The 19,710-nt window shown below is 37.8% G+C and overlaps 1 protein-coding gene across 5 annotated transcripts in view; it reads right to left on the reverse strand.

The window, feature by feature from the left end:
• Window positions 1-4,478: 4,478 nt before the first annotated feature.
• Window positions 4,479-19,710, reverse strand: part of bckdhbl (branched chain keto acid dehydrogenase E1 subunit beta, like) — a 46,414-nt gene continuing 31,182 nt past the window's right edge. For 3 of the 5 annotated variants that reach the window (XM_087244144.1, XM_087244141.1, XM_087244143.1), the window contains 5 exons: window positions 13,894-13,999; window positions 8,764-9,096; window positions 5,420-5,713; window positions 5,065-5,340; window positions 4,479-4,988 (listed from right to left, as the gene is read on the reverse strand). In XM_087244144.1, coding sequence (XP_087100270.1) covers window positions 4,936-4,988; window positions 5,065-5,340; window positions 5,420-5,713; window positions 8,764-9,096; window positions 13,894-13,990 — 1,053 coding nt within the window. In that variant the 5' untranslated portion in view covers window positions 13,991-13,999 and the 3' untranslated portion in view covers window positions 4,479-4,935. Of the gene's footprint in view, window positions 4,989-5,064; window positions 5,341-5,419; window positions 5,714-8,763; window positions 9,097-13,893; window positions 14,000-14,066; window positions 14,111-19,530; window positions 19,672-19,710 lie in introns of those variants that run through there. The other 2 variants (XM_087244142.1, XM_087244140.1) reach the window with 2 other exon arrangements.

Below are 19,710 nucleotides of genomic sequence, written 5' to 3' on the forward strand. Positions count from 1 at the left end.
CATTAGCTTTATTTCACATTTAATTCTGTGATGTCAGAATCGCAAAATGTTGGAGAGACTGATTAAGCAACAGAATGAAATGAACACAATATTTGTCCTGGGTTATTTGACAAGCTGCAGCATTTCTTGATTGCAGTTGGTCTCCCCGAGTAAAGTAAACTAAAACGGTATAATTTGGACTTTAGTAAGAGATGCAGATATTGATCTCTCACTGGCTAAAATGACCCAGTAGACAGTTTATGGTGCGAATGGTTCTAAGCATTATAAATGATTGCTAATAGTTGGAGGAATGTAGTTCACCTCCCTTTTGTGACCTTTGTGAGATAGACAATGCACTTGATAACGCTATGAAAAGGGCACCTATTTGACCCCTTTTTCTAAATTTAAGAAAGTATTTTGTGTCTCCAGAATGTGTCTGTAAAGTTTCAGCTCAAAACACCCATCAGATTATTTATTAAAGCTTTCAGAATATTGGGATTTTCTGCTCTGAACACATTGTAGCTGTTATTGTTGCCTTAGCCTTTAATGCTATTTCGCCCCACCCACCATTCCCACATGCCTGTCTGAGTGTCCCTCGATCTCGACCTCTGCTGCGTCAGATAAACAGCACAGTGACAGACATGAAGGAAGCAGATCTCAGGTAATGTTTGTGACAAATACTATAGTAAGACCTTTCCCAATGATTATTTGATGTATTTGTTGGGAGTTAATTCAAGCCTTTATGCAATGATGAGTACCACACAATGTCGCTACAAAGTTCACGCACATACACACACACAGCATGCACGTTTAACTTTGCACCGTTTTAGCATGGCAAATGTGACAGGATACACGGTAATACACACTGCTGTATGGATATATGTTATGTTAATGTCCAAAATAAACCTTATTTAACGTCCACAAATCGGGATTGAAAGTCGTCTTTTAGAATTGTACTGACATGCGGCTGTGATGATGAATTACAGCAATTTTACCGTCTTTAACTTTATTTATGTTTGTTTTAAAATGTTTTCAACTTGTAAAACTCATTTTGATCACATTTGATAATGATTGATGATCACAGAGAGCTCAACAGATCTTTTAATCGCAGTTGCTTTGCTCACATCCTGTCTTGTTGATACAGACAATATGTGATAATAACAGCCAATATGATGGCAACAGCTAAGAGGAAAAGGGAGATTCACATTGATGTCAAGACGAAAAAGACTGTAAACCAAACGGGGAGGAAAAAGCTGATAACAACCAATTTAAAGCAACATCAAGCTAAGGAATCATCCCGAACCTCACGGTAAACTCTATCTTTTTTAATTACCCCAGTGTGTGCTTTGCTTTACTAAAACGGTGTAGGCTCTCGCTGACCTTTAGAAATGCCATTAGGTTGTACATTAAACATTATTATGCAGGTAACATGATCATGGCATTCCTTTTCTAGAAAGGTTGTTTCATTTTAGCTGCGGCTACAGTTTAGCTGGCCTGATCTAACTCCCGCTAGGATCACGTGCGCTGTCGGCATCTGCCGCGATCGTTATGACAACAGCCATTTACATTGTTACCTCTGCCACAAAAAAAAAAACGGCTTCATTCAGGACGTCATTCAGCGATGTGATTATTTCTTACTGTAAGGATGTATACTGTAGTGCTATAATCTCCGCTTATCAGTGAGTCGCATTCTAACGAAACTGCCTTGAAGTAAAGCACACTTTTATTTTTTACGTACATCTTCGCTTTAGAATTCCTCTGTGTGAGTTAACACAGATATGGGACTGAGTGCACATTTCACAAGATAACACATTATCATTTGCCTGTCATATGTCATTACTTATTTGCTGAGCACCATATATTGTAACACAATCTACAACAGTGAAGCTTGCTATAGACTGACATTGCAAAGTAGACAAACTATTTTAGGCTTTTTCAAAGATTTAATAGCATAAAACTGTTCAACAGACTGGTTAAAAAGACTAGGGGCCCTATCATACACCTGGCGTAATGTGGCGCAAGGCGCGATGCAATTGTTGTTTGCTAGTTTCAGCTGGACGCAAGGGTTGTTTTGATGTTTTGCACCACGCTGTTTAAATAGCAAATGGATTTGCGCTCATATGTGCGCCCATAGGCGTTCTGGTCTAAAAAAGGAGGTGTGTTAAGGTGCATTGCTGGTGCGTTGCTATTTTGAGGAACTAAAATAGACTGTTCAATAGACCAGCTAAGAGGAGGTTTACAGTCCAGCGCAGAGCGCATTAGTTGTGTGCCTCGCTTACACACTGCTTAAAAAACAGGATGTACAGCAATACTCAAATATCTTTACAGATGAAAAAGAATTGAAGTATTACAAAAATTATTATTTTCTAGTCTACATAAATATAAAAACCACCGCCTCCATGTATTCTTCATTTCAGGGGGCTTTTTCAGTTTAATAATGACAATTTGCTTTTGTATAATGTTAATATTATTAGCAGTGTTATTTATTATATCCATATTTATATATATTTTTGTTATTAAAAACAAGCTTTGATTTGTCCACCTGTCAGGAGGCTCATCTCTCATTCTCGCCTTTAGATGCTCTGTTTAACTGTTTTCTCGCTAGAGAACCGTTCAGTTTTTCCACTTACAAAGTCCACCATGTAAATAGTAAATGCACTACAGCGTGACATAACTGACACTGGGAGATGAGACACTGATTGGTTTATTCTCAAAACACACCCATAATTCATTAAAGGAATAAGCTCAACCCCGTTCGACCATGAGCCGCGGCACAGAGCAGATTTTTTCGCCCTTAAAATAGCAGTGGATTCGGACACGTTCTTGATGCTTTTGCACCCTGCGCTTTGAACTTCGTGCCTAGATCGTTAAAATAGAGCCCTAGTAGTTTACCACGTTAAAATAAAGGTTTTGCTAAATAATAAGTCCTACATTTTCAGTAGTCTACTGTTCTTGCCGACACATTATTTTACATATTACTTATGATATAAATAAACAATGCATATCGGATTTTTAGTGTTCTTTGGAAAAGCTATATACTTATATATATATAAGCTGAGTCATTCTGTCACGTGATGAACGAACAACTCAAGAACCAGAAGACTTGAAAGGTGTACTAATTATCATGGCTCCTATCGACTCAGACTGTGTACATTGGTTAAGATTATGGGCTCTATTTTGACGGTCCATGCGCAGAGCGCAAAATGCAGGGCGCAAACGCTTTCAGGGCGTGTCAGGACGCATTTTTGCAAATTTAAGGACGGGAAATCTGCCTTGCGCCGCGGCGCATGGTCTAAAAGGGTTGAGTTTATTTTCTTAATGAGTTATAGGTGTGTTTTGAGAATAAACCAATTAATTTCTAGCAAACGAATAAATGAATAATAATAGCAAAATGTGCTCAAAAACTTGAGTTATATCCTAAAACACATGCTGTGCCCCATATGGTCTAAAACCTGACAGGTGGGCAAATCTAAGCTTGTTTTTAATAAAACAAATATAAATATGGATATAATAAATAATGCTGCTAATAATAATAACATTATACAAAAGCAAATTGTTATGAATGAACTGAAAAAGCCTCCCGAGATGAAGAAGACATAAAAGCAGTGGTTTTCATATTTATGTAGGCTAGAAAATAATATGTTTTGTAATATTTTAATCCTTTATATTTATATTCTATATCTATTCTTATTATATCCTATATATATATATATATATATCCTTAATATTTACATTTTTTCATATGTAAAGATATTTGCCTATTGCTCTCTTGTGCAGATTAAGCAGTGCGTAAGCGAGGCGCAACTGCGCCGGAGTTTAGACCGGGTTTCTTTTGGTCTTATGAAAAATCTATTAAAGTTTCTCAAAATAACAACGCGCCAGCAGTGCGCCTTAGAACGCCTTCCTTTTTAGACCAGAACACCTATGGGCGCACAAATGAGCGCCAATGCATTTGCTATTTAAACAGCGTAGCGCAACGCCTGAAAACGACTCTTGCGCCAAGCTGAAACTACCAAAAGACTACTGCTCCACGCCTTGCGCCACACTGTGCCGGGTGTATGATAGAGCCCTATATGTGACTGTCAGTGTAACGTGAACGAACCACTGACATTTGAAGACAATTTCACAGACAAAAGAGCAGGTAAACATTGAGTTATTATTTTTCTCCTTCTTATAGTATTCTATTTATGACTTATTTGTCGTTTGATCAACCTTTTGGGCTAGTTGTAGATGTGTTTTTAAGCTATTCATAACAGTTTAATAATATTTTGGCAAATTGAACCAAATGAACGAAATGACTCGAAAAAAGATTTGTTCATCTCGATGAACGAGACTCAAAGATCAGAGTCAGTAAAATGATCCGAACTTCCCATCACTACTGTCCAAATGATGATTTCCATCATAGGTGCCCTTTAAATGAAATAAAAAATGTTGGCCAAGGTTTTACAGCTCGAAATTAATATTAATAATTTAAGAAATTGATTTTATCGAGTCATGAATTCACTTTTTAATTTTTTTATTCTCACATGTAGGAGCCTCGTTATAACATGTTTTTTTTTTTTTTTACATTTAAAGTAAACAATGTAAACATTGTCACAAATTCTGCTAACTAAACAGAAATATTTCTAAAAAATCTTGAAAAGCAAGAATGTAAAATCCTCCTACTTTGACTAACAGCTCATAAACAGATTAGGAAAATGACAGAACATGACAGTTCAGTTAATTTGACAGAAGATCTCAATTTAAAGGCAATGCAAAGACATAAGAAAGCAAGGACAATGCAAGCTCATGAGCTAATATGATGCATGTAAGATGCTCACAAATATATACCATTGCATTAGGATTATTGAATACATTAATGCACACTAAGATGCACATTGTAAAAATGGCAAATGTTTGATTTTACTTGAACTACTGGAACACTTCAACCATCACTGTCAGCAGGCTTGTTGCTTTTCAGCTCTCCAAATCATTTTTAGATTGCCCGTCACCTTCTGGTTCCTCTAATACTGTAGACACACAAGGCACAGATGTTGATGCTATGAAAAGCAATGGGATACAAACCACACTAAACATCTGGCTTACCTTCATCCATGTTCAGAGGTAGCGTCATATTTGTCTGACCAAGTGGATTTCTGCTGACGCACACTGGAGAACTGATGCTGGTGAGGTCCACCACTTTCATGGTGAAGGTGCTTCTCACAGTGATGTGGCCGTCTGATGATACAACGGTGTTAAAATCAATGTTGTTCTGCAGAGGCCAGTGAACATCAGGCAAAGGCACACCCTGACTGACACACACACAGGTGAGCAGATCCTGCTTCAGAGAGCACGTGGAGCTGTTCAGTATCTGAGGATGAGCTGAAACACACACAAACATCATCACTAATCAGAGGCTTTTCAGTGTGAATCTGGATGTAAAACAATGTACTGCTCTTACAGTGAACGGTCAAAGTCATGGTAGCACTGGCGCTCAGATTTTTCCCGAACGTAGCTTCACATGTGATCTCGGCTTGGTGATCCTCGGGGACGGGTGTATAGAAGAGCTGTTCGCTGTACATCAAATATGTTTCCATTTCCCTGGGAAATCTCAGACGACGGAGCTGCTTTGAGTTCAGCCCCTTCCAGGTTACTATTGGATCACTGTTGAGGCAGAGGTCTGGAAGACTGCAGATTATTATTGTGCGTTTTCCAGCTTCAAGGACTTCAGAGTGTAGACTGATGTTCAGTTTTGCTGGGAAAAAAAGAAGTCAAACAGACTGTGTTATTTATCAGAATAGAGGCATTGGTTGTTCAAGGGAGAGTTCACGCTAAACTGAAGAAGGTGGCTGGTAGACATTTCTGTGTGCAGAATGTTTGCATGTTCTCCATGTGTTTGCGTGGGTTTCCTTCTGGTGCTCCGGTTTCCCTAACATGGATGAACTAGATTGGCAGTTTTGTATGAGTAAAATGTGTGTGTGAATGTGAGAGTGCATGGGTGCTTTCCAGTACAGGGTTATGGCTGAAAGGGCATCCACTGTGTAAAACATATGCAGAAATAGTTGGCGGTTTATTCTGCTGTGGTGACCCCTGATAAATAAAAGACTAAGCCAAAGAAAAATAATTGAATGACATGAACTGCAATGGAAATTGCATCCTAAAATAGGTACTTGTTTTGGGAAAAAAGGTCCTTTGCATATCTATTTCAGAAGCTAAAGTAGTATGTTATTTGGGTTGTACTTAACTGTTCTATTACTATTTCAACAGGGCCACCATACTGTTACTTCAAAACAAGCTGCTCAAAATAACATACTTCCAAAGGCCCTTCAGGATTAAGGATTTTTGTTGGACATTTTTTTCTTCACATACCCTTGATCCAAAGCTTTTAATTTTGCAGGTAAATTAAAGAGGATTGCACCATTAATTAAAGACTATTAGAATATATATTATAATATATTGTAAGGAGGGGCGGTGCCTCAGTGATTAGCACTGTCGCCTCACGGCAAAAAGGTCGCTAGTTCAAGTCCCGGCTGGGTCAGTTGGCATTTCTGTGTGGAGTTTGCATGTTCTCCCCATGTTGGCGTGGGGTTTCCTCCGGGTGCTCGGGTTTCCCCCACAGTCAAGACATGAGCTAAATTGGCCGTAGTGTATGTGTGTGAATGCTAGAGTGTATGGGTGTTTCCCAGTGTGTGGTTGCGGCTGGAAGGGCTGTATAAGTTGGTGGTTCATTCCGCTGTGGTGACTCCTGATTAATAAAGGGACTAAGCCAAAAAGAAAATGAATCAATGAGTTATTATAATTCTATATGATTCTTAATGAGTACTGCATTATTCCATATCAAACATAAATAAATATAAAGTCTCAAAATTTCACTGGTCTACTTTGTTTTAAAGTCAGCGTGCACCAAGAAGTTGCTGAGACTTTTGTTTCAGTATGCTGATGTACTTCCCACTTAAATGGAATGGGGGCGGGGCTTTTCTTTTGTGCATTATTCCCTCATAACAAAACAATGGTCAGAGGGATGTGGTTAAAAATATTGTGGATGTCAAACTGCTTCAACAGAGAAGGACCGCCGCTCCAAACGCAGGGCTGGACCCAGTTTTTCAAAGGAAATCCAGTGGGATTTTGGATCACAGATCAAAACCTGGAAAAGGGTTTTTCAAATGTAGGGATTTTGAATTAAGATCAGACCATGTTATTCAATCTTACAGTGCACCCAGGAAGTATTCACATCGCTTCACTTTTTCCTAATTTTTTATATTACAGCCTTATTCCAAAATGGATTAAACTCATGTATTTCCTCAAAATTCTACATACAATACCCCATAATGACAATGTGAAAAAAGAGTTTTTGAAATTGTTGCAAATTTATTAAAAATAAAAAAAGCTGAAAAAATCACATGCACAGAAGTATCCACAGCCTTTGCTGTGAAGCTCTAGATTGAGCTCAGGTACATTCTGTTTCCACTGATCACTCCTGAGATGTTTCAACAGCTTAATTGGAGTTCACCTGTGGTCAATTAAGTTGATTGGACATGATTTGAAAAGGCATACACCTGTCTATATAAGTTCCAGGGTTGACAGTGCATGTCAAAGCACAAACCAAGCATGAAGACAAAGGAATTGTCTGTAGACCTCCGAGACAGGATTATTTTGAGGCACAAGGCTGAGGAAGGGTACAGAAAAAATTCTGCTGCTCTGAAAGTTCCTATGTGCACAGTGGCCTCCATAATCCGTAAGTGGAAGATGTTTGAAACCACCAGGACTCTTCCTAGAGCTGACCGCCCATCTAAGCTGAGTGATCGAGGGACAAGGGCCTTAATCAGGGAGGTGATCAATAACCTGATGGTCACTCTGTCTGAGCTCTAGGATTCTTCTGTGGAGAGAAGAGAACCTTACAGAAGGACAACCATCTGTGCAGCAATCCACCAATCAGGCCTGTATGGTAAAGTGGCTACCATACAACTGTTTGGAGTGAATGCCAGGTGTTCCGTTTGGAGAAAACCAGGCACCGCTCATCACCAGGCTAATACCATCCCTACAGTGAAGCATGGTGGTGGCTGCATCATGCTGTGAGGATGTTTTTCAACAGCAGCAACTGAAAGACTAGTCAGGATAAAGGGAAAGATGAATGCAACAATGCACAGAGACATCCTGAATGAAAACCTGCTTCAGAGTGCTCTTGACCTCAGATTGGGGCGACGGTTCATCTTTCAGCAGGACAATGACCCAAAGCACACCGCCAAAATATCAATGGAGTGGCTTCACAACAACTTGATGAATGTCCTTGAGTGGGTCAGCCAGAGCCCAGACCTAAATTCTATTGAACATCTTTGGAGAGATCTGAAAATGGCTGTACATCGTCGCTTCCCATCCAACCTGATAGAGTCTGAGAGGTACTGCAAAGAGGAAGGGGCAGCAATTCCCAAAGACAGCTGTGCCAAGCTTGTGGCTTCATATTCAAAAAGACTTCAGGCTGTAATTGCTGCCAAAGGTGCATCAACAAAGTATTGAGCAAAGGCTGTGAATACTTCTGTACATGTGATTTTTCAAGTTTTTTATTTTTAATAAATTTGCAACAATTGCAAAAAAAATAAACTTTTCTCACAATGTCATTATGGGGTATTTGTTTTATTTAACTAATATAAAGTATTTCCAGCTGAAATGGAATATTAAGTAGGGGGTGGGGTTTTATCTTTGCTTTCACTCACAACACATTAAATATGCTCCCCCAGTGGATTCACTTGCACAGATTAATTGTCACCTTAAGACTATCAATGTGTGCTAACAAAATAAAACACATACCAGCAGAATAAGACACCGCGACTCTCTCATCGTAAACATGTGTTTCATTGGTTCCCCATTCTAACATGACTCCATATTCTTCGACTCTTTCATGTCCGCTGAAGTCCCACAGAACGATGCTGCATTCTTCTAGAATAGAAGCCAGTGGTCTCAGCAGGCCGTCCTTACGCTCCATATCTCGTGGGCTGATGGGGAAGTCGGGGCTCCCACTGAACCAGACCAGCCGGCCTGAATGTGTTCTCATTGGAGCAGAATACGCACAGGGGATCTGTGCACATCCCGCCAAAGCAGGGATGACATTCTTGTCCAGTTTCAATTTAAACTCATAATCACCTGTATGAAAGAGTTATCACAGTAAAACAGCATTCAGGGTATATACAGGCTTTAAACAGTAAATCTAATGGCGAGTTCAGAATGTACGATTTTCAAAGTAGTGGCATCACAGATGTTTTTACCCTGCACGACTATCCGGGGTAGCGCTCTGATGGTGCTGTGTTTACAATGCAAGATGGATCAGTGACAGGGGGTTTCACACTGCATGACTTTACAATAGGAAGAATCGCAGACAACTTTGTCCAAACTACGTCTCACAACCAAAACCATTGCGAGAAGTGTCATGGAAACAGTGCGAGCTAACATAGTAGGTCATTTCAAGAGTTCACACTTAGCTGATGATTGATTATAAAGCTTGTTTGGCATGCTGAGCCCTGAGCTCATAAGATCCTTAAGCCCGGGGCTCCTTCCCATTTGCAAGGCGAGAGTGGAGTTTGAGCTCAGGTAGATCTCGAGAACTCCCCTGTGGTAGTAGCTAATGAACAGATAGTGATTGCTCTTAAGAGATAACTGCTTACTAGGAGCATGTCTATGGTGCCGATTTGGATTAGTCAGTTAACTTAAGTTGCATGTTTTTGGACTGTGGGAGGAAACCGGGGGAAACCCACGTGAGCACGGGGAGAACGTGTAATCTTCGCATAGAAATGTTGACTGGCTTGGTAAGGACTAGAACCATTGACGTTCTTGCTGTGAGGCAACAGTGCCAACCACTGGGCCACCCATCTAGGAAAGGAGGTGGAGTAGGGGTGAAAGAGGGAATTCTTGAAAACGAAGATGGCTGTTATATGGAACTTTGGCTATTTATAGTGGCTTAGGAATTGTCTGATTGATGAATCATAAATTGAATAATGCGGGACCAGCTGCTAGCAATCATAAGCACATAATCCTCTCCAAGTTAGTTTATAAATAAATTTCACTTGTTATTAACTAAATAATGAGAAATAAGCCTTTAATGGGGTAGAAAATTTATCAATTAGCAATTTCTACTTAACTTTATTTCCTTATCGGCCCAGTTGTGGTTTTGTTCAGGTGACACGTCAAACAGACACAGGTGCTGCTGCCAAATTTACACTAGTTTTTCCTCCATTTCTTGGGTTCAGATAGACTGAAAATGAGCCTTTTTAACTTTTCCCCATTCTCCTGCTGGCCTGCAGATACCTATACTAGTAGATTGGGATGGGTACCGAAACTTGGTACTTTATCGGTATCGGTGCTAAATTATAAAAGACAGAAGTATCGATAAGCTCTGACATTAACGGTTCAGCTATCTGTACTGGAGAATTATTGCTGAATAAGCATTACTTACAGTAGCATAATTTAACTGACCAACCTTTTTAAATTCGTCTGCACAGTTGGCAATCTCTCATGAGAAATGCTTGTGTTTCCAGCAAGCGCATCCAATATAAAAGCCTTTACAAGATCCTCCAAAACTGTATTAAAAACACAGATAAACTCCCAAAACACTGTTACCCCTGGTTTATGTGAGTGTGTTAATGAAAAATCATAAACATTATCTCATTTAACTGCATGTCGCAACTCAAAGAGGGTATTTTCAACTCCAGGGAGCACAATAAACCAAGAAAGATCCCGGCTTCAGCCAGAAAAGGCAAACATGTTGATTTTTCACCAGAAGAAAAGTTAAAAACTGAGAGTCATTTTACTTCAAACCATTGTACATTGTCGGTGGGGTGTCGTGGACGAAAGTGCAGAGGGTTGGGGAGTCACGGAAGAAAGTGAAAGTGAACAGCGGACAGGGGAGGAGGGCGGTTGAAGAGGGGGACTGGTAAAATTAGGTGCCGAATAAGATTTCAGAGATGTGTTCCGGCACAAATTAAGCTCTGGCTGCACTGCTTTGGCAATACAAATGTAGAGTTATTTGTCATGCCAATAAAGCACCTAAATGTGAAATGTGAATCTAAGAGCGCGTGCATCCACCGTGGTGCTCTGTGTTTGTGTGACTGAGGGAGAGCGCACGCATCCACCGTGGTGCTCTTTTGTGTGTGTGTGTGTGTGTGTGTCGCTTGTAATAGGCTGACTGGACTCTGTAACATCCAGTTGGGTGTTTTCTGGAAGGCATATTTAATCACTATACATTATTCCTTGGCTCATTATTGTACCTGCCATGTGTATAGAAAGAATGCTGATATGATATATGAAACTCAATTGGTAGTTGGCAAATTGAGTGATATGTTTGTAAATCTGACTTTAATAGTCAGTGCTTCACCAGCCACAAACCTCACCGCACGTCACGCAGCACTCATGTCTCATCACAAAGGGGCAAACAAAACTGACATTTAGCCTACAATCCTTGCACAACCTACAATTTTATCTGTTATCTGTCTCTTTTGGTAGTACCCAATTTAACGTGAGCTTTTGAAAACCAGATATAAATTGAGCGGGAATGGTCGGGTCGCGTCGGGTGGACAAAGCAGTGGCGCAGTAGGTAGTGCTATTGCCTCACAGCAAGAAGGTCGCTGGGTGGCAAATTCGATCCTCTGCTCAGTTGGCGTTTCTGTGTGGAGTTTGCATGTTCTCCCTGCGTTCGCATGGGTTTTCTCCGGGTGCTACGGTTTCCCCAACAGTCCAGGTACAGGTAAATTAAGTAGGCTAAATTGTCCATAATGTATGAGTGTGTGTGAATGAGTGTTTGTGGATGTTTTCCAGAGATGGGTTGCGGCTGGAAGGGCATCCGCTGTGTAAAAACGTGCTGGATAATTTGGCGGTTCATTATGCTGTGGCGACCCCAGATTAATAAAGGGACTAAGCCGACAAGAAAATGAATGAATGAATGGTCAGGTAGAAAACGGGGCGGGGCAGGCAGCGGCTGAACAAAGACATAAATATACGGACAAAGAATATACGGCGAAAGCGGTATAAAACCTGGCGGGAGCGGGATTCAAATTTCAGTCCCGCAAAGATTTCTATACCCATCCCTACTAGTGGATGCTGCTCTCTCATTGGCTGTAGGTGATCGCAGATGTTATTTTCAATCATAACATATTTCACACAGCATGATTTGAATCGCCAACAGCTCCAGATACTTAGCATGCCAAATATCTGATGGGTGTCGGCGTCTCATCGCCGATTCTCTCAAATTGCGTCTTTGATAGTTCATACTGTGTGATTGTTACTTATGTGCAGGGCTTAACATTAACACCCGTCAACCTGCCAAATGCTGGTAGATTTCAGCTGTGGCGTGTTAGACAGTCACTCCCACTAGCCACTTTAGCTGGTTGAAAATAATTTTTAAATTGTGGTTTTCTTAAAAGCAGGGTTCGACTATAAGAATGACCCAATATGCTTGCAAATGTTTAGAATCGAGAAACAGCACGACTAAGCAGAAGAAAGCAGATGAATAACGAATGAGAGGATGCATACTCGCGCTAACAGCTGATGTACGTGCCTGGAAAGCAACTGTGATCCGATCTCAAATATTCAGACAAAAAAGTTATGGTCCTGCACCCACAGTCTTGCTGCTTTCAAGAGCTCCAAATATGTCTTTTTGTAAGCAGCACCGGTTGCTTTCGCTTTGAACAGATTATTAATTGACCTTACCCTTGTGATCATCCTTCCACCATCACAAAGTAGGCTATGTTTTTCAACTGCTTTTTTTGCTTATGGTTATTTTTGTTTATATGATTTAATTATCATTTTTTACAACAAAATTGCTTTAATATGAGATTAACTCTCCAATTATGTGTAGTTAACTGGTGATCTGAGATACCTTTAGCAAGGACAGATTACTGCATATTTTTGATACATGACTAATTATTTTTGAAAGTCAATCGTTTTTCTTTGTTTTTTTTAAGAAATGTTTTGTTAAATAAAAAGTATAGTATACAGCTTTATTTAGCTTGTTTTGACACATTTAGAATTTGTGGCTAAGAAATAATTATTGTTTGGTGTGGTCAGAGATAAATTTGGTAAATCCTTAATTTTGAGTTCTGAAAACTCATGTGAAATAAAAACTAATTGCAGTGTAACACTATGAAACCATGACCTATTTGCTCATACACGACACACAAAATGTGAAATGAATGAGAAGGCATGTGGACAAAACACAAAATCTAAATCAAGTCATTTTAGTATGTCAAAGTAGTATTTATGCATATAAAAATATTTGTTTTTTTAAATGAAAAATTGTGGCTAGTTAAAATGCAGAGTGGCCAGTAATGTTGGAAAACTACTAGCCACTGTGGCTGGTGATCAAAAAAGTTAATGTCAAGCCCTGCTTATGTGAATGAGCACTGATTTGCCAGTGATTTCAGCCATTTGTTAGCGATTTTTCAAAACATGGGCAAGTCAAAATCGAGGCTAAAATCATGCAGTCTGAACTCGACATATGAGTAAAATTTAAGACATTTTTAAACATCGTCACCAATTTCAACTGGTAACATTGGCGACATATTAGCTTACAGTATATTGGCTGAATGCTGGCTGTAAGAAACGTTATTCATATAATGAAATGCTAATATACAGCAGCAGGAATAACGGCGTTTACTGCATTAAACAAACCATGACGTCAAATCAAGCATGCTTTTATCAATTTCATAAACTACACAGCAACACAATATTCACAGATTAAATGCAGGCAAACATTAGCATACAACTAAGCATTGTATAATAAAAATGTATTTAATACGATGTACAATAGCATTTAAGACTTTTAAAATAATTTTTCAATCTCTCTAAATTGATTTATCAACTTATAATAATACTTAAAACAACTGCGGACACTCTAGCATTATAACGCAACTGAAAAAATTCATGAATTCCCACTAAATGACTTGATCTTACCGCCTGGATAAAGGCATCCATTACTTGATCCAATCCACATGTGCAGAAAAGTGAGCAAAACGAGCCATTTCTCGCGCTGAACTGCCGGAAACTTCATCCTGTGTTTCTATGATAAGAAAAATGTTTTGAGAAGTTTAAATTGTACTTGATGGTAAGGGTAAAAACTTGAGTACCTTTTTTGTTTTGGTCCCTCCACGTTGGATATTCCTCTTTCAATGATTCTTAATGCTACTTTACAGTTCAACGTACTCATGCTTCAGAGGCCAGTTAATAAATAACTACGCTTGAGTGAATAGATTTCTTGTTTGGTGGATAACGCAATCAATCAATGGCGTTGTGAGTTAGAAACAAACATGTTTTAAAGTAAAATGCTCATGAATGAACAGAACTTTATCCCCATTTTAACTCAACAAACTTACCATATGATCCAGACCTTGATTCATAGAAACAGACAATAAAAGCACAAGCAGTGTTATTTGTGTTTACTGTACAGTTCTGAAAAGATACATGAGCAACGTGGAGTGGAATAAACAATATTTGTTATGTGATATTTGACATGCGGTAGCCTTTTCGGTTTGGAGTTGTTGGCATGGTGAATGCATTTCTATTGATCTCCCAGAGCAGAGTAAACTGAAACTCTACACTGTACACAAGTAGCCTTCCTCTGTTTGTAGGAACTGGAAATACAGACATTCCTCTTTCAATGAAAAACATCAGTAGCCAAATTATTACACCACTTAGCCAGTGCTTCTTAAAGAGAGTATTTAATCTGGACCCACCTCCATTTCATATTTTACCTGTATTTTTGAGCATGTGTAAAGGATTCAAAGAGTGGATTTACTACTTGCATGTCAACGCATGTTAAATTTGTGATCGTGTTACTTTAATGTCTTTTTGGTGATGTTTCAGAATTTAACTGAAGATGATAGTTTTCCTGCCATCACATCCAGTTGGCAAATGCTGTTGCCCAGTCATCATTTCAATTGATGAGCATGTCAGTTTCTAGAAAGTTTTCAGTTTACAGGGTTTTCAAAGAATATTGGACATAAACTACCAGACAAATGTCTTCAATCATCAATCCCAGCAACAAATAATAACTTCACTTCTAGTTGATCATTTTAAAAACTGGCAGAAGGTAGATTTATCCGATGAATCATTTGTTGAACTGCATCCCAATTATATACTGCAAAAGACCCATTGGAACCCCAATGGACCCAAGATTCTCACAGAAATTACTCAAGTTTGGTGAAGGAAAAAGCTTGATTTAAGGGCTACATTCAGTATGGGGGCGTGCGAGAGATCTGCAGAGTTGATGGCAACATCAACAGCCTGAGGTAGTAAGATATTTGTGCTGCCCATTACATTACAAACCACAGGAGAGGGCAAATTCTTCAGCAGGATAGCGCTCCTTCTCATACTTCCACCTTTGCATCAAAGTTCCTGAAAGCAAAGAAGGTCAAGGTGCTTCAGGATTGGCCAGCCCAGTCACCAGACATAAACATTATTGAGCATGTCAGGGGTAAGATGAAGGAGGAGGCATTGAAGATGAATCCAAAGGATCTTGATGAACTCTGTGAGTCCTGCAAGAACGCTTTCTTTGCCATTCCAGATGACTTTATTAATTAGTTATTAAAGTCATTGCAGAGATGTATGGGGTAATTCTTATACTATGGGCACTTTTATGTCCTTTGATCATATATCTAAAAATATCTATAATTTTGTTCAAATTCCTCTTTCTTTGTCAAACTAACAATAAAAACTACTTTAAAAATATTTACTAGCTTTCTATTATATTCTTTTCATATTATTCAACATCGTTTTAGGTGTCAAAAATCACAGTTTTCACCTTGTCGCACACCCAGAGTTTTAAACTTCAATGAAAATACCATTTTAAAATATTATTTATCTGGTATCTATTAATGTATTTTAATTAAGCACTAGTGAAATAATTTTAATATTTTATAGTGATTAATGTGAGACTATTATCAATATTATTTTTATACAAAATATAGCAGTCGCACAGTATCAGTGTCATTGCACCACAACACTGTAATGTCGCTTTAAAAAGTTTGTATGAAAGATTATTTAGGTGGTTTCTATGAAAATGAACAGTGTGTTCAAAATGGAGGAAATTAACATTTTTATCAATGACATCTGAAGAAAAATTAAGGTAAATATTGCTTGATAAGGAAATACATTTATTCTACGTCATTTGTTGTACCTTTAAGGATGTTTTAAAAAACCAAACAAATCAAGGTGAATAAGAGTGTTTTGTAGTCATGAAAGGCTAGTATCAATTCAAAGCTAATCAGTGAAGCTATTTTTTTTTATTTTTTCACAATAAACTGTTGAAATGTCATTTCCACCACTGTCATTTTTATCACCACACACATTAAAAAATATATATTTAAAAAGTTCTCATCACACATTAAAAGTGTATTCACAATGTATGAGTTCATGCTCCATTTAATATGCAAATTCAGTTTATTTGTTTTCTAATAATCTTTTAACATTTTATCTTTTAAATTAATATAACATTTTAGGGTGTGACAGGTGTACAATTCAGCATTTGGTCCTAAGGGACTAATTTATTTCATTGACAAATGTATAATTATTATATATATATATTGTGGAAAGATTGGTTAAACTAGATACAAAACTGATCTTGGACAGTGTTTGACTGCCATAATTTATTTCATTTTGAAATAAGCTGTATATCGAGATGTGGTGGAATTGACTTTCATCTAGACAAATTGTTTAATTATGAGGCTATGTTACGTTGATTTCAACTACGTTGAAGTTTTTTAAATAACTTTAAAAGTGCCCGTAGTTGAAGAATGGCCCTTGGATGCAGTTGTCCAAGCTCATGGGTGTCATACGCAATATGATTTTTTTATCTTTATTCTATACTGTACATTATTTCTGTTAAGAGACAAGACTTTTGTCCAAGCAAAGTCAGACCTTACTGTCTTAATGAACTAATTAAAAATCAAGGCATGATCATATTTTATTTTGGTAAAATAAGTGTAATCTAGAGGCCTTTGCCTTTCATATAAGACACTTATGATACCAAATGATCAACTAGAAATCAAGTTATTATTTGTTGTTCCTAAAACTTGGATAGGCGATAAGCCTTTATCAGGTAGTGTAGAGGTCTGCATTCATTTAGCTTCAATTCAGCACAAAACTGTTCTGTTGCATTTGTAGTGAGATTGAGTTGGATTTTCTGAAGAGTGTAAATGTCAAACGCCACCATGAATTAAAAGTTTAGGCAGTTGACAGAAAACATAAAGCACTATTTGTCACATTAGACTGATCTGTTTTCTGCACCATGTTACATTTGACCTGCCTTTAGTATTAATATTATTTTTTTAATAAACATTGCTATTACTTATCATTTTGCAACTTTGCACTTATTAATGTTTATTAAAACGTAAAAAACAATGATCCCAGACCTAAAATAAAACCCAGCATAGTGGAGACATAAATGAGCACTAAATATGAACACATTACTAAATATTTGCCCAATGCACCATTAAAATGATCAAATATTTTTGTAAAAACTAAATATTGAGTATAGCAATAACAGGTCATGATTTTACAAGACAAACCCTAATTATGAATCCTTTTAACAATTGAACTTTTCTTTTTAACATTTAAATAGAAAGAAAATTACAAAAATAAATGATTTAACTGGTTTTTTAACAAAGGCGTGTGCACAATTACATGTTTGAACAACTAAAACTATTCAAAATAGGGCTGCACAATATATCGTTACAGTGTCGATTTCGCAATGTGCACATTTGGAATAGTCACATCGCAGGACCTTCACTGCTTTTATATTAGAATTTATATTAGAGTTAACCATGATCTACAGTTCAGAGGCCATGAGATTTCTGGAGTCACTGCAGAGTTTAACTCTAATGGAGTGAAAATCTCAGGCACAAGAATTTGTACTAATTGAAATTTAAAAAAAAAGAGTCATTTTTAAAATTATTTCTACAATAAAAACTATACAGTGTTGTTTTATGTTCGATTATTCAAATTCTGAAACTGAATTAGTTTATACCGGTACCGTTGGACTCCCCACAAATCCATAAATTTAACCTGCTCTATTGTATTTAACTGTAACTTTTATTTATTTATTTACTATATATATATATCAATCTAAAATAAATGAATTAATGATTTCCCAATAGAGCTATTCAAGTGATCTGGTGAATTGTATTTATATTGCATTATACATATATAGTATATATGTATAGTATATATGTATGGTGACTTGAGAAAGCCAACATACTGCTATACTACATAAGCTTATTATTCTTATTAGTCTTCTTCTTCTTCTTAGACTATTTTAAGAACGCATCTCCTCTTAGACCGGTCATACTACAACCACCAAACTATCTCCAAACTACATTGAATTAAGTTGCTTTATCTTTTCCAACCGATCTGATTTACGGTTTTCCCAAAACTGACCCGGAAAATTTGGTAAAGTCCCATCGACTTAACATTGGACCAAACTTTGTGACCTCATAACTTTCCGACAGACTGTCATACAGACTTAAGGTTTGGCCAACACAATCTCACGGTAATTTGTAACTTTTTGATTTAGTGGCTAATTCATATGAATTTGTACAATGTAATCCGTACAATTTATTACGATTTGCTCATCCCTAATGATGGTTGGGTTTAGGGGTGGGGTTAGGTGCCACGCCTCCCTTTTAAAATTGTACATTTTCGTACAACTGAACTCGTACAAATTCATATGAATCAGCCTGCAAACTAGCAAAACATAAAATACTTACGTTTTCTCCTGAGATCAGGCTGGTTGGGCTCATTTAACTCAGACTAACAATCTGCCAATCACTGATGACCTTTCAACTTACTAGCCACACCCTAGCGACCACTTATGACACCCTAGCAATTGTCCCATAGTCCTCCATTGTAAAAAAAAAAAAAAAAAACTGCCATTGACTTTACATGGACATACTAAAGACATACAAATCCATACTAACAACATACTAATCCATACTAGAAACATGCTAACAAACATACCATAAATATACTAGCAACATGCTAATTCATACTAAAACCATACTAGCAACATGCTAATTCATAGATCCATGGCAATTTATGTTAGCAACAGCATAAAAACCACTCAGAACACCCTAGCAACATCTTAGCAACCGCTCAGAAACACCCCATCAACCACCTACAGTAGCAAGAAACAAGCCAATCCATACTAAAAACATGCTAACATGTATGTACTTTTCTATCTATGCCTGTTTCAATCTTCTTATAAACTACATCTTCAAACTTTCAGTCGAGGCTTTCTCAAGCCAACATAAAGTTTGTCTACGAACTTTACTTTTCTAGTAGTATTTACAGTCAGCATGAATACTACAGTCTGTACTACTTTTCTATTGTATATGTATATTCAATTCAACTGCTGTTTATTCCTATAGCACTTTTACAATGTAGATTGTCAAAGCAGCTTAACATAGAAGTTGTAGTAAATTGAAACTGTGTCCGTCCAGTTTTCAGAGTTCAGTTTAGTTCAGTTTGTGACGCTTATAGCCGGATAGCCAGTGGAAAAAAGAGCTTCGAGACAAAAAGATAATTTCAGACTCAAACCTTTATAGTCAGCCTCCTTCAGCGTCACAAGAATTACAGTTCAAAAACACAAAATAAAAGTAAACAATATTTAAAAGTAGAGCATTTTGAGGGGAGAGCAGCGCACACACTCCTTTCTCCCTCTTCTCACACACGCAGACTAACTCCCGCAACGCAAACACTGGGGTGCTGGGGTGCAGC

Source organism: Danio rerio, chromosome 3, assembly GCF_052040795.2.
Source record: "Danio rerio strain M-AB ecotype USA chromosome 3, GRCz13ab, whole genome shotgun sequence".
Taxonomy (NCBI): domain Eukaryota; kingdom Metazoa; phylum Chordata; class Actinopteri; order Cypriniformes; family Danionidae; genus Danio; species Danio rerio.